This window comes from Carcharhinus amblyrhynchos, chromosome 10 (assembly GCF_965287045.1).
Source record: "Carcharhinus amblyrhynchos chromosome 10, sCarAmb.v2.hapA, whole genome shotgun sequence".
Taxonomy (NCBI): Eukaryota; Metazoa; Chordata; class Chondrichthyes; order Carcharhiniformes; family Carcharhinidae; genus Carcharhinus; species Carcharhinus amblyrhynchos.
Window position 1 is genome coordinate 74,642,943 of NC_137333.1, and position 15,796 is coordinate 74,658,738.

The 15,796-nt window shown below is 42.4% G+C and overlaps 1 protein-coding gene and 1 non-coding gene across 4 annotated transcripts in view; both read right to left on the bottom strand.

The window, feature by feature from the left end:
• Positions 1–15,796, bottom strand: part of atp8a2 (ATPase phospholipid transporting 8A2) — a 443,947-nt gene that overhangs the window by 353,824 nt on the left and 74,327 nt on the right. For all 3 annotated transcript variants that reach the window (XM_080197362.1, XM_080197361.1, XM_080197363.1), the window contains exon 4: positions 11,884–11,982. In XM_080197362.1, the coding sequence (XP_080053488.1) occupies positions 11,884–11,982 (99 nt within the window). The remainder of the gene's footprint in view (positions 1–11,883; positions 11,983–15,796) is intronic.
• On the bottom strand, positions 1,114–1,305 carry LOC145349564 (U2 spliceosomal RNA). Its single transcript, XR_013888090.1, has one exon. It is a non-coding gene; the product is annotated as a U2 spliceosomal RNA (small nuclear RNA).

A 15,796-nucleotide genomic window follows, 5' to 3' on the forward strand; every position in this document is an offset into this window, starting at 1 on the left:
GGAGAAAAGACCGAGCTCCCTCCACCTATCCTCATAAGGCATGCCACCCAATCCAGGCAACATCCTTATAAATCTCCTCTGCACCCTTTCAATAGCTTCCACATCTTTCTTGTAATGAGGCGACCAGAACTGCACACAGTACTCCAAGTGGGGTTTGACTAGGGTCTTTTAAAGCTGCAATATTATCTCCTGACTCCTGAACTCAATCCCTCAATTGATGAAGGCCAGTACACCATACGCCTTCTTGGCCACATCCTCCATTTGCGAGGCTGATTTAAGAGTTCTATGGACCCGGACCCCAAGGTCCTTCTGATCCTCTACACTGCTAAGAGTCTTACCCTTGATATTATATTCCTTCATCCCATCGGACCTGCCAAAATGGACCACTACACATTTATCCAGGTTACCAAGGTTCTTTGTAGAACTTTAGTTAGGCTGCATTTGGAAAATAGGGTTAAATTCTGGCCGCCAAACTTCCAGAAGGATGTGGAGGCTTTGGAGAGGGTACAGAAAAGATTTACCAAGATGTTGCGTGGTATGGAGGGTATTAGTTATGAGGACAGGTTGGAGAAACTTGGTTTGTTTTCACTGCAACGACAGTGATTGAGGGATGACCTAATTAAAGGCTACAAGGTTATGAAGGGCACAGACAGAGTGGATAATCAGAAGTTTTCTCCCAGGATGGAAGAGTCAATTACTAGGGGGCATAAGTTTAAGGTGCGAGGGGCAAGGTTTAAAAGGAGATGTACAAAGCAAGTTTATTTACTCAGAGGGTGGTGAGTGCCTGGAACTCGCTGCAGGGGGAGGCAGTGGAAGCAGATACGATGGTGACTTTTAAAGGACACCTGGACAAATATATAGAACAAAGATGAGAATAGACGAGTATGGTGCCCAGAAGAGTAGAGGGCATTATTGGTGCAGGCTTGGAAGGCCAAAGGGCCAATTCCTGTGCTGTAATCTTCTCTGTTCTAAAGAGACTGCAGCACTTTTTTTTAAACTTTATTCCAATCCAATCAAGTCAAATTAAAGCCAATTCAGAGTCCCAACAATTTGGGACATTCCCGATCCAAGCTGACAAGACAGGGCTCTCACCTCCTGTCTTGGGCTTGACCTACATGATCCAAGCTGATTGGAGTAGGTGTAGCTCCACCTCCAAGGCTTGATCTAATTTGCATCTTAGCTAAAAGGCCGAGATGCCGCTTTAAAAAATTGCTTCAAATGAAGCTGAAATGTAACCTAATGACTTCAACCAACTGCAGCATGTTGATACTACACTCGATCTTAGCCAAGAGGCCGAGAAGCGACATTTACCAAATATCCGAAAGGCCACACTGCTCACCTCCTTAGTACGAACAAAGGTGCCTTAACCATTATATGCTCCCTGACCAACAGGCTGCCATTGTCAGTTTGTGCTGTTCACTGCAAAACAAAGTGTAATCTGAACCAATTTCCTTGAGCAGGGATTGCATCAATGTAGTCATGACTCAATCTCAAAAAACAAAGTAAAGGTGACACCAGTCACCACTGGTGTATGGAACGTGATTCACTGACAAAACCACAATCGACAGACTCAAGAGAATGGGCAGAACACTTCAACCGCATTCTCAGCTGCATGTTATCCATTAATGAAGAATCAATCAACACATTGCCATCAACTGCTCTCGGACCACGAGATTAGAAACAACAAATGCAATCCAATATAATAAATGCAAAATATTGTGTTTGCTGGAATCTGAAACAAAAGCAGAGAGAATGCTGGAAAAGCTCAACAAGTCTGACAGCTGTAGGGTGAGAAAACATAGTTAACATTTCGAGTCTTTATGACTTCTTCAGAACTAAAAGACAGGAGAAATGTATTGGATTACATATTGTCTAAGAGGGGGTGATATAGCTGGAACAGAATAGAGGATCAATGATTAGTGGGAATTAGATGACATTGCAGCAATCATGTAGCAAAACGTGAAAATAAGTGACTATTGGCCCAATGGGGGATGGGGAGGGAGGGTTTTTGCACTGGGACGAAAAATATTTGTGGTATATAGAAAAAGGTTAAGATGGAGAAGATAGATCACAGTATATAGTTGTTGAACTCAATGTTGAGTCCTGAAGGCTGAAACAGACCTAACTGGATGAAGAGGTTCTGCTCCTCCAGTTTGCGCTGGGCTTCACTGGAGCATTGCAGCAGGTCAAACATGGACATGTGGGCATGACAGTAAGCAACAGGTTGGCATCATGCTTGCAGACTGAGCGAAGGCGTTCTGCAATGTGGTCACCCAGTCTGCATTTAGTCTCCCCAGTTTTGAAGAGGCTGAATGGGAAGCAGAGAATACAGTAGGCCAAATCGAAGGAAATGCAAGTAAAATGTTGCTTCATCTGAAAAAAGTGCATGAGGTCTTGATTGGTGAGGAGGGAGGAGGTAATCTGTTCTTTGACACTATCTTCACTTGTTCATATTCCTGTCATTATCCTCCAGCCTGTGATACTGCAACTCATCAATATCCAAACACAAGCTCAAATAAATCCAATAGCAGCAACAACTTTAGATATTAAACTGAGCATTGACAACAACACTGTAACACAAGCTAACATTTATTAGGCATAGAATAATATAAACGAGTAGCTGATACTGGACAACATCAAATGCTCCTCATGACAAGTACTTTGATAGCTTTTCGTAACTCTTTTTCAAGCAGATGGTAAAAATTCTTGTAAGACAAGCTTTAGGATACCTTTTGGATACTGCCATTTAGATGGTTAGACATGACTTTCCACAATCAAACTTAATGAAAAATATATGGAGTGCTCGACATAGTGTACAGTAATCTCTGTAGTTGAAAATTAACACGTAGACAGACCATTGCATATAGGCTACAACTGCGATAATACCAGAAGCAAAATACTGAATAGCACAACACTTAGAAAAAAATTTAAATCAATCCACATGTCGTTAATATATATTCAGCACATTGGTGTTGTTCTTAAATCTCTGATAAACAACTGTGTGTGGAAATGAAGGCTTTCAAGCCAAATAACATGCAGCAAGTTTGCACTTGGAATTGAGATGCTCCTGCCAGAAGTCAAAACTAAAGGCAAGTTCTTTCCAGTGCAGAATCTCTGATGTCAATGCTGCCAATCACTCATGTCCAAAACCACTGTTAAGTACAGTTAGTTCCATAGAATGATAACAGATAACTGCACACAATATTGTCTAACTTTTGAGTGCCCACTCATATCAAACAGTAACAATTCAATTTGTACTTATGACAAAGCTCTTTTATTCTGATTGCTTTTCAAATCAAACAATCATGCTTGGTTCTGACAGGTAGCCGGTTTCTGTCACTTACTTTCAACTTTACGAGGGAGGGCAGCTTCTACTTTAACTTTAGCTATTTAAAAAGGAACTATGAAAAAGGACACTGATTTCTCTATTTGGCACAAAAAACTGTTTTTCTCATTTTCTTTCTGTTTCTGTTTGTAGGTTGTGTTTCTTGTGATATGAGAATGTATGTAAAAAAAGGAAAGTAGAAAAGGACACAAATCATAATTGCACTGCTGTCTTTCTCTAACTGTGAATTTTCTCTCAAAAATTCCAAATGATGACAAAAGCTATTCAATGCAGTGGCAAACTCACAAAAGAGGTTTTATATTACCAGCCATCAATCAAGCAGTTTTATATAGATCTAGCCACAATCCATTAAATCCACTCAAGAAACTACAAATCGATTTGATGAATCCTAATGGACAACCATACAACAGTGAACAGATAGAATCAGCCATTAAATGTGCTTAGCAGCATAGATGTAGATTTTTTAAAAAAAACAGTTCACTCAATAAGTTCAGTTAGAATCAAAATCCATTTTTACAACTATATTTAACGGTAAAACTAAATGAAAGGTACATATTTCCAGTGAATATGGTACATCAGCCAAAAAAGGCTTAGAAGTTTCCATTTCTCAACACGTTTTGTCAGGCACAACAGCTGATATTGCTGATGAATAACGATAATATCACTACATTGATTTTAAGAATATCTAGTTAAGCTGCATCATTCATTTCGTTCTTTATCTCCACCTTGTATTTTCTTACTCTGACATCACTCAATGCTTGTCTCACAACTTACATCATTCCTCAACAAAAGAGCAGAGGGTAGGATGACAGGGTTTGAGATTCCTGGGAAATGAGCCAGACCAGGTGCTAGACTTGGAAGTTGGTGTGCATTTTGGTGATAGTGACCTCAATTCGGTTACGTTCACCTTAGTGATGGAAAGGGATAGGCATGAACCTCGGGCCAGTAGTTTTAGCTGGGGGAAGGGTAATTATGAGGCCATTAGGAGAGAATTAGGAAGCATAGGTTGGACTAGGAGATTACAGGGACTGGGAACGTCCGAAATGTGGAGTTTTTTCAAGGAGCAGCTACTGTGAGTCCGTGATAGGTATGTCCCTGTCAGGCAAGGAGGAATTGGTAGGGCTAGGGAACCGTGGTGCACTAAAAAAGTTGATTCGTTGGTTAAAAAGAAAAAGGAGGCTTATGTTCGGATGAGACTTGAGGGCTCAGGTAGTGCACCAGAAAACTTTAGATTGGCTAGGAGGGAGTTGAAGAGTGAGTTAAGAAGGGCTAAAAGAGGACATGAGAAGACTTTGGCTGATAGGATTAAGGAGAATCCTAAGGCGTTCTATAGGTATGTCAAGAACAGAAGGTTGGTTAGGGCAAGATTAGGGCCAGTTATAGACAGCAGAGGGAAGTTATGTGTGGAACCGGAAGAGATTGGAGAGGCATTGAACCAATATTTCTCTACGGTGTTCACGCAGGGGGACAAGAATATAGCTGAGGAGGACACTGGGTTGCAGGGGAGTAGAATAGACAGTATTACAGTTGATAAGGAGGATGTGCTGGATATTCTTGAGGGTTTGAAAATAGATAAGTCCCCTGGTCCGGATGGGATTTACCCTAGGATTCTCTGGGAGGCAAGAGAAGTGATTGCAGAGCCTCTGGCTCTGATCTTCAGGTCGTCGTTGGCCTCTGGTATAGTACCGGAAGATTGGAGGTTAGCGAATGTTGTCCCATTGTTTAAGAAGGGGAACAGAGACTTCCCCGGGAATTATAGACCGGTGAGCCTCACTTCTGTTGTGGGCAAGGTTTTAGAAAAAATTATTAGGGATAGGATTTATAGTTATTTGGAGAGTAATGAATTGATTGGAGATAGTCAGCATGGTTTTGTAGCGGGTAGGTCGTGCCTTACTAACCTTATTGAGTTTTTTGAGAAAGTGACCAAAGAGGTGGATGGGGGTAAGGCAGTTGACGTGGTATATATGGATTTTAGTAAGGCGTTTGATAAGGTTCACCATGGTAGGCTTCTGCAGAAAATGCAGATGTATGGGATTGAGGGTAATCTAGGAAATTGGATCAGGAATTGGCTAGCAGATAGGAGACAGAGGGTGGTGGTTGATGGTAAATATTCGTCATGGAGTTCGGTTACGAGTGGTGTGCCTCAGGGATCTGTTTTGGGGCCACTGCTGTTTGTAATTTTTATTAATGATCTGGATGAGGGTATAGTTGGGTGGATTAGTAAATTTGCTGATGACACCAAAGTCGGAGGTGTGGTAGATTGTGAGGAAGGGTGTCATAGTTTGCAGGAAGACTTGGACAGGTTGCAGAGCTGGGCCGAGAGGTGGCGGATGGAGTTTAATGCGGAGAAGTGTGAGGTAATTCACTTTGGTAGGAATAACAGATGTGTTGAGTATAGGGCTAACGGGAGGACTTTGAATAGTGTGGATGAACAGAGGGATCTAGGTGTATGTGTACATAGATCCCTGAAAGTTGGGAATCAAGTAGATAGGGTTGTTAAGAAGGCATACGGTGTCTTGGCGTTTATTGGTAGGGGGATTGAATTTAGGAGTCGCAGCGTCATGTTGCAACTGTACACAACTCTGGTGCGGCCGCACTTGGAGTACTGTGTGCAGTTCTGGTCCCCACATTACAGGAAGGATGTGGAGGCTTTGGAGAGGGTGCAGAGGAAGTTTACCAGGATGTTGCCTGGTATGGAGGGGAGGTCCTATGAGGAGAGACTGAGGGATTTGGGGCTGTTTTCGCTGGAAAGAAGGCGGCTAAGAGGGGATCTTATTGAAACATATAAGATGATTAGAGGTTTAGATAGGGTGGACAGTGATAGTCTTTTTCCTCGGATGGAGAAAGCTAGCACGAGGGGGCATGGCTTTAAATTAAGGGGGGGTAGTTATAGGACGGATGTCAGGGGTAGGTTCTTTACCCAGAGGGTGGTGAGGGATTGGAATGCCCTGCCTGCTGCGGTTGTAAATGCGCCTAGTTTGGGGGCGTTTAAGAGATCCGTGGATAGGTTTATGGACGAAAAGTGATTGGTTTAGGTTAGTGGGTCATTGTTTTTTAACTGGTCGGCGCAACATCGTGGGCCAAAGGGCCTATTCTGCGCTGTAATGTTCTATGTTCTATAACATAAATGTGTAGAAGACCGTGTGCCAAAGAACCAAATCCATGTGTTTTCCAACCAGAAACCATGGATGAATAGGGATATTCATTGCTTACTGAAGTCTAGGTCTGAAGTGTTCAAGTCAGGTGACCCTGACCTACACAAGAAAGCCAGGTACGATCTAAAGAGATCCATCAAGGATGCTAAAAGACAGTATGACCAAGCTGGAGTCCCAGGCTCGCCACACTGACCCCTGCCAACTGTGGCAAGATCTGCAAGACATAACAGGCTACAAGATGAAGGCAGGTAAAATGGCCAGCTCCAACACACGCCTCCCTGATGAGCTCAATGCATTCTACACCCATTTTGAGCTTGTGGTCAGCAAGAGCATGCCCTCCACCCTGGAAGCCTTGGATGAACCTGTATCTGAGATCACCATTGCAGATGTCAGAGCAGCTTCCTTGAAGGTAAACCCACAGAAAATGAGTGGCCTGGATGGGGTATCCGGACGAGCGCTCAGATTCTGTGCAGAGCTAGCAAGGTATTCGCAGACATGTTCAACCTCTCTTTACAACAATCTGAGATCCTTATCTGCTTCAAGAAGACAACCATCATCCCAGTACTAAAGAAGAGCCAAGCAGCGTGTCTTAATAACTATTGTCCAGTGGGTCTGATATCCATCATTATGAAGTGCTTCAAAAGACTAGTCATGGCACAAATTAATTTCAGCCTCCCAGACTGCCTGGATCCACCAGTTTCCCTACCACTACAACAGGTCTGCAGCAGACGCCATCTCCCTAGCCCTGCACTCAACCTTGCAACACCTAGATAACAAAGACACCAATGTCAGGCTCCTATTTATTGACTACAACTCAGCCTTCAACACCATTATTGGTACAAAATATTGAGAGAGGCAAGAGAGGAAACTGCTGGAGCCTTGAGAGAAATCTTCCTTTTCCTCACTGGCTACAGGGGAGGTCCCAGAGGACTGGAGAATAACCAATGTTGGTCCTTTGTTTGAAAAGAGTCGCAAGAATAATCCAGCTAATTAAAGGCCGGTGAACCTTACATCTGTGACAGAGAAATTATTGGAGGGGATGCTTAGAGACAGGATTTATTCCCACTTGGAAATAAGTGGACGTATTAGCGAGGGGTAACATGGTTTTGTGAAGGAGAAGTCGTGTCTCACTAACTGGACTGAGTTTTTCAAGGAAGTGATGAAGATGATTGATGAGAATAGGGCACGGGATGTTATCAACATGGAGACTGGTGCAGAAGCTGAAGTCTGTGGGATCAAAGGTGAGCTGGCAAGGTGGATACAAAACTGGCTCAATCATAGAAGACAGAGGTAGCAGTGGAAGGGTGTGTTCCTGAATGAAGAGCTGTGACAAGTGGCACTCCTCAGGGATCAGTGCTGGGACCTTTGCTATTTGTAATGTACATAAATGATCTGGAGGAAAATGTAACTGGTTTGATTAGTAAGTTTGCGGGCGACACAAAGGTTGGTGAATTTGCAGATAGCGATAAGGATCATCAGAGGATATAGCAGGATATAGATTGGCTGGAGGGATGGCAGATGGTGTTTAATCCGGACAAATAAGAGATAACGCATTTTGGAAGGTCTAATAAAGGAAGGAACTATACAGTAAATGGCAGAACCTACAGGCAGAGGATGTGGGTGTACAGGTACACACATCACTGAAAGTGGCAACGCAGGTGGAGAAGGTGGTCAAGAAGGCACACAGCAAGCTTGTCTTCATCGGCCAGGACATTTGAGTTTAAAAATTGGCAAGTCATGTTGCAACTTTATAAAACCTTAGTTAGGCAGCACTTGGGATATAGTGTTCAATTCTGGTTACCCCACTACTAGAAGGATGTGGTGGCTTTGGAGAGAGTACAGAAAAGATTTATCAGGGTGTTGCCTGATATGGAGGGCATTGGCCATGAGGAGAGGCTGGAGAAACTTGGTTTGTTCTCATTGGAACGACGAAGGTTCAGGGGCAACCTGATGGAAATCTACAAGATTATGAGGGGCATGGATACAGTGATAGTCAGAAGCTTTCTCCCAAGGTGAAAGTCAATTACTAGGGGGCAGAGGTTTAAGGTGCAAGGGGCAAAGTTTAAAGGTGATGTATGAGGCAGGCTTTTTTTTTACACAGAGGGTAGTGGGTGCCTGGAACTCACTGCTGGGGGAGGTAGTGGAAACAGATACGAGAGTGACACTGAAGGGGCATCTTGACAAACACATGAATAGGATGGGAATGGAGGGGTATACTCCAGGACAGGTAGGGGGTTACAGTTAAGTTGGGCAGCATGGTCGGTGCAGACTTGGAGGGCTGAAGGATATACTCTTGTGCTGTAATTTTCTTTGTTTTTTGAAACTCATCTTCAAACTCCTGGGCCCTGGCTCCCCCCTCTGTGACTGGATCCTGAACTTTCTAACCTACAGATTGCAATCAGTAAGGATAGGCAACAAAACCTCCTCCACAATCATCCTCAACACAGGTGCTCCACAAGGCTGTGTTCTCTTCTCAGCCCCCAACAATACTCCTTATACACCTGTGACTGTGTAGCCAAATTCCCCTCCAATTTGATTTTCAAATTTCCTGATGACACCACCACAGTGGGTCAGATCTCAAACAATAATGAGACAGAGTACAGGAATGAGACAGAGAATCTGGTGAATTGGTGCGGCAACAATAATCTCTCCCTTAATGTCAACAAAACGAAGGAAAATGTCATCGACTTCAGGAAGCATAGACAAGTACATGCCCATCTACATCAACAGCATAAAATAGAAATAATCGAGAGCTTCAAATTTTTATGTGTCCAGATCACCAGCTACCTGTTCTGGTCCCCCCGTGCCAATATTATAGTTAAGAAAGCCCACCAACGCCTCCACTTTCTCAGAAGACGAAGGAAATTTGGCATGTCAGCTACGACTCTCACCAACTTTTACTGATGCACCAGAGAAAGCATTCTTTTTGGCTTTATCACAGCTTGGTATGGCTCTGGCTCTGCCCAAGACTGCAAGGAACTACAAAAGATCATGAATGTAGCCCAATCCATCATGCAGACTAGCCTCCCACCCACTGACTCTGTCTACACTTCCCGCTGCCTCGGCAAAGCAGCTAGCATAATTTAGACAATACACCCTGGACATTTTCTGTTTCATCTTCTTCCATGGGGAATAAGATACAGAAGTCTGAGATCACGTACCAACCGACTCAAGAGCAGCTTCTTCCTTGCTGCCATTAGACTTTTGAAAGGACCTCCTTGCATTAAGTTGATCTTTCTCTACACCCGAGCTATGACAGTAGCACTACATTCTGCACTCCCTCATTTCCTTCTCTATGAATGGTATGCTCTGTATAATGCGCAGGATATAATACTTTTCACTGTATGCTATTACATGTGACAATAATAAATCAAATCAAAAACATATGAATTGGGAGCAGGAGACGAGCATACAGCCATTAAGTCAACACTGCAATTCAATACAATCATGCGTATCCACTCCACTTTCCTGTCTGCTACCCATATTCCTCGATTCCCCAAGATCAAAATCTGCCCATCTCAGCCTTAAATATATTAATTAATAATTGCATTCCCAAATGATTGCTCCTTATTCTGAAAACGTGGTCCCTTGTTCTAGATTCCCCAGTCAGGGGAAATAAAGACTGGAATTTTACTACCTTACTCGCCACAGGAATCGGAGCGGGCGAGGTCCCTTGACCTTGGGCAGGATTTTAGTTTCGGAACGAGCAAGGCCATTTAAATCCCACCCAATGTCTCAGTATCTACCTTGTCAAGATCCTTTATAATCTTGAATCTTCAAAGAGATCACTTCTCATTCTGCTAAGTTCCAGAGAATATTGACTCAATTTACTCAGCCTGTCATCATGGGTCATCCTCTCATCCCAGGGTCAATCTAATGAACCTTCACTGTACAGCCCCCAGTGCAGATGTGTCCTTCCTTAAACATGGAGAGGAAAGTATGGATAGTATCGTCATTGTGATCTCAACAAAGCGAATGGCAAGTAACAATCGCGCCACACAATACCAGGCAATGACCATTTCAAAAAAGTGAAAATTGCATTTACCATCAATTAATCCCCACTATCAACATCTGGGAATTACCACTGACCAGAAACAGAACTGAAACAGCAATATAAATACAGTAGCTAAAATAGCAGGGCAGAGAAAGGGAATTCTCTGGCAATCTGTTCACCATCTATTAGACCCAAGTCAGGAGTGTGATGGGATGCTCTCCACTTGCCTGGGTGAGTGCAGCCCTCCAACAACAATTGAAGTTCAACACTGTCCAGGACAAAGCAGTCCACTTGTCTAGCACCTTATCCACCGCCTTCAAAATTCGCTCCTTCCACCATCAATGCACATTGGCAACAGTGTGTACCATCAAAAAGATGAATAGCAGCAACTAACCAAGGCTCTTCTGACAGCACCTTCCATACCTGTGACCTCCATCACCATTACGATAAGATGAAAAATGCTTGGAAATACCATCGCCTACCATCATTATACAACATCCTGATTTGGAGTGACATTGCCCTACTTTCACTGTTGCTGGGTCAAAGTCCTCAAACATCCCTTGCCAACAATACTGTGAATGTACACCACATGGACTGCAACAGTTCAAGAAGATGGCTCAGCACTACCTTCTCAAGGGCAATTAGAGATGGGCAATAAATGTGGTTCCATTGCTGTAATCAACTTTTTAAGTATCCCAAGATTTATTGACAGGAACATATAACATCCAGTCTAACCCCAGATAAAAAGTATACTTCTAACATTGTATCCTTCCATTCAAATTTCCAGCTTCATTGCCAGACTTTCTGTGATGCATTACATATTTGCATATGAATAATAGGATCCAAAACCATTTTGATTTCTCAGAACTCTTTGATTCCTTTTTTATACCCTTTACTTGATCTCTACCCCAGCATCCAGACTTGCTAAATGGTACTGTAGCTCCCCACCCTCCCCATCAATGTACTTGTTGTAACTCCTCACCTCTATCTTCTTAGGCAAGTATATTTCCATTGAAAAGTATATGTTACTGCTCTTCATGTTTTTGTACATTATCCAGATAATTAAACATTTCAAAAGAAACAGGAATACCTTAGAATTTAGCTTGTTTTATCAATCATCATCAACTGGGCACTCAAAGACAAACTCCACTTCTGCACTGACTATTTTAAATATTACTTGTAAAAAGATATCAACTTGTTCATATTCAAGCACCAAAACTAAAATAGTCTTCCATTGTTATAGCCAAAAATCATATTTAAAATACAGATTATTATATCCACTATGGCTTTCAGACTAGTGGAATTCCTGGACCTACCATAATAGAATTATTGAAAATGTGTTACTTGAAAGTTTATGCTTTTATTAACAGAAGCAAAGTTATACTCACATAATCTTCAATGATTTCTTTGATGGCAGCAACTGTGAGGATGAAGATAAGTGGCATCAAAGTAGTATACCTTCCTGTGGGGGAGACATCTGGAATTTGCTAAAACAAACAATCAATTCTTAGTTTTAACAAGAACATTTTGGTTACATTTAAACCATACCACTGAGACAGACATCTACTATAATGAAAGTTTTGGTGCAAGAGTAATCACCTCTTGACATTCAACTCTGTTCCATCATTGGATCCCCCACAAACAACATCCTGGCTATCAATGTTGCCCTCTAACTTAATGGGATGAGCCAAATAAATACTGTGGGTGCAGGAGCAGATTAGAGATACTGTGTTCTGTGACAACAGACACTGCACCCTGCCACCCCCACCTCCCCCCCGAAGAGTCTTTACACCATCTACAAGATACAGGTTAAGAAAATGATGGAATACTTACTTGGGCAACAACAGTGCTTCTCAAACTAGTTTCTAATACAATCTCATTTTAAGTTGAAAAACGAATGCCACCCCAGACGTCAAAAAAGCAATAAAGATTTATAGCAATATTCAGTATCTGATTATTCAAGTTTGTACCTTATAAATTCATATATAATACATCATAAAAATATAAAAATCTATGACCAAAATCCTGTGGCCTCAGTATACAGAAGGCTGGCTCTGGCCATGTGTCTGGTCAGGAAAAATCCAACTTAATAAGGATTCTCGATTTCCACAGTTCTTGATTTTGTTTTTCTAATAAATAAATGACTTGTATACAGACTGCACCTTATACTGGATTGTAGTTCTGCAGGTTGCGACTATCTGTAGTGTTTTGCTCAACTGGTTCATTTACAAATTTTAAGTCGGTATTGATAATTCATCAACTGTGGGAGGAACGAAGCCAGCAGCATCTAATCCCCTCCATAGAACGCATAACAGGTGGCACAGTGACACAGCAGTTAACACTGCTTCCTCACAACACCGGTTTCCTCCCACAGTCCGAAAGAGTTAGGCGCATTGGCCATGCCAAATTCTCCCTCCCTCCCTCCCAAACAGGTGCCAGAATGTGGCGATTATTAGATTTTCACAGTAACTTCATTGCAGTGTTAATGTAAGCCTACTTGTGACATGAATAAACTTTTTATTTTCAGACAGGGCTGCAGAGTTGTAATCTGGATTTTTCCCTCGCATGTATGGGTTTTCTTTCTGACACAGGCATTGAAGTATTTTAACATCCGAGCTACAGGGTCTAGCAGTACATGCTGGACAGTATGCATCAAAACAAGCAGACAAATGAAAAGGTTTAATTCTTACATCACAAATATTGCTTTAAGAAATCAGTTTACATTTCTCATCAATAGAGGAAGAATTAGTAGCATATCTTGGAATTGTTTGTAGTATATTCCATAGAGGTGACTAGGTGGTGCTGGGTTGGATTTTCCCCCAGATGATGAGCCATCAATATTGACTATTAAAATTGACGTATGAACCAGCAGATGGGCAGGGTAGCAGAGATGGCTGCAATCTGTGAAACTGCAAACAGTGCCCTGCTAATTTTTAAACAAGTCATGGAATAGCCATTGTGTTGAGAAGCGGCCACATTCCTGAGCTGTTTGGAAGAGAAAAAAAAATCACTGCTGGAAGAATACAAGGGGCAGGAGGTTAGTGTAATATTATTTCTCATGACCCCCATTGAGATTGTGACCCACAGTTTGGGAACTCAACACTATCCATGACAAAGTAGTCCATTTGATTAACACCTTGAACATTCATTCCCTTCAGCACCAGCACATAATAGCTGCAGTATATACTACCTACAAGATGCACTGGAGCAACTTGCCAAAGTTTCTTTGACAGCACTTTCTAAACCCAGAAGAGAATGCTATCAGCTTTAAATTCCACTCTAGGTCATCCTGCCTTAGACAAATATCTCATGATATTGGGGGAGCCATGTTATAATGAATTGAGGAATAGGTAGCAGACAGAAAACAGAGTAGAATAAACATTAGCTTTGGATTGGAATGGGTGAGACCACAATTACATAACTGTAGACAGCTTGCCTCCTTACCCAAAGGAGAATATACTTTCCCTTGTGTGATCATCCCCTCATGGCCATGGAGAATCATTGATTGATCTCCCTGGGCTTGTTGAGTGCAAGTTCCTCTGGTAAAAGACAGTGGCCTGTCCAGCTGGAACTCATGACCTGAGCTTTTAGTAACACAGGCCCAGGTTCAGGCCTGCTGAACTGGAGTTCCAGGCACACACAAGTATGCGTACATCACAGTTTTAATTTGCATTTTGTAATAAACTATATTCCTTTCCAGCCAGGCTTCCTGAGTCAACAAAAAAACAAGAAAAATTTCAGACAACCTTGCTTTTCAACAAACCCAGTAAGACTATGACAAGGAGATATTGAAGATGCTGCTGTTTGGGAAACTGTAAGCTTTTGATGCAGCTGTAGAAGATTGGCCCAATATGCTGAAAGAATTAGATACTTCTGCAGGGTAAACAGGATAGAAGGGGACTACCAACAAAAAGTCATCCTCCTGACCGCTTGTGGGGCCTCAACTATCAGCATAAAACGTTTAACCTACCTGGCAGCCCAAGAGTCAAGATCTTTTGATGAATTGATAGATATTACATCGGACCACTACTCCCCTAAATTGTCTGTTAGATTGCAATACTACAGGTTTCACACGCCAAGTAGACACCCTGGGGAATCAGTCATTGAATTCTTGATGAGACTGCAGAAATTGGAACACTGAGTACAGGCCAGCACTTTGCGAATTGGTAAGGGATTGTTTAGTATGTGGAATTAATGATATTGTGATACAGAGGAAGCTACTGACTCAAGCAACCCCGAACCTCAAGAAAGAACTTTTCCTTCCCCAAGAAAACGGGGAAAAAGAGGCCCAGGAGCTTCAGGGGTCCACAGTCAATATCAACAGCCTTGGGCTTCATACCACAGAACCAAGTCCCCAGTGGATAACACTCGATTCTCCCATTCCAGAACTAGGCAGGCGGACTCTCCACAATACAGCGAAAGCGAGCACATCCATGCAGCACTTGCCTTCATAGTGTCTGCCCCAGGCAAGGCTCGCGAAACAGGCATGTGCCAAAGTAGAGGCCAAATTGGATCATCTAGAAGAACTTGACATTATGTGGCCAGTACAATTTGCCAAATGGCCCACAGCAGTAGTCTCTGTTTTAACCTAACAATTCAGTCTGTCTCTGTGTGGATTATAAATTGACAGTCAGCAGAGACAGATTAGACAGATACCCGATGCCAAGCATAAGAAGACTTGCAAGCAAAGCTGGCTGTGGGTCACATATTTTCCAAATTAGAAATGAATCACACCTATGATCAACGAGAGCTTGAGGAATCATCCAGGAAATATGTCACCATAAACACTCTCAAAGGACTGAATGAGTATATTCATTTACCCTTTGAGGTGTCTACGGCTTACGCCATTTTTAAAAGCATGATGGAGAACATCCTTCAAGGGTTGCCCAGAGTGGCAGTCTATCTGGGTATTGTTTTAATCTCAGGAACTACTACAAAGAAACATTTTTCTGATTCTTTTCTGATGCTGGTGTCTGATTAAAAAGGGAAAAATGTGTGTCCCAGGTCAAGGAGGTAACATATCCCAGATACAGAGTTAACAAGTTTGGATTACACCCTGTCAAATAGAAAGTGAAGTCCAGAAAAGCGGACATGATGGCCAGAGACCTCAAACCAGAAGATACAGTCCACTTCAGGAACTTTGGCGATGGCTCTGAAGTTATCCTCAAGAAAACAGGACCAGTGACTTTTAAGGTAAAAACCAGGGAGAAGAGCTCAAGGATGCATATAGATCACTTCTGTCACAGGGAACCCCCTACAGAGACAACTGTTTCTAGGGACGCACCACCGTCGGTGTCCTTC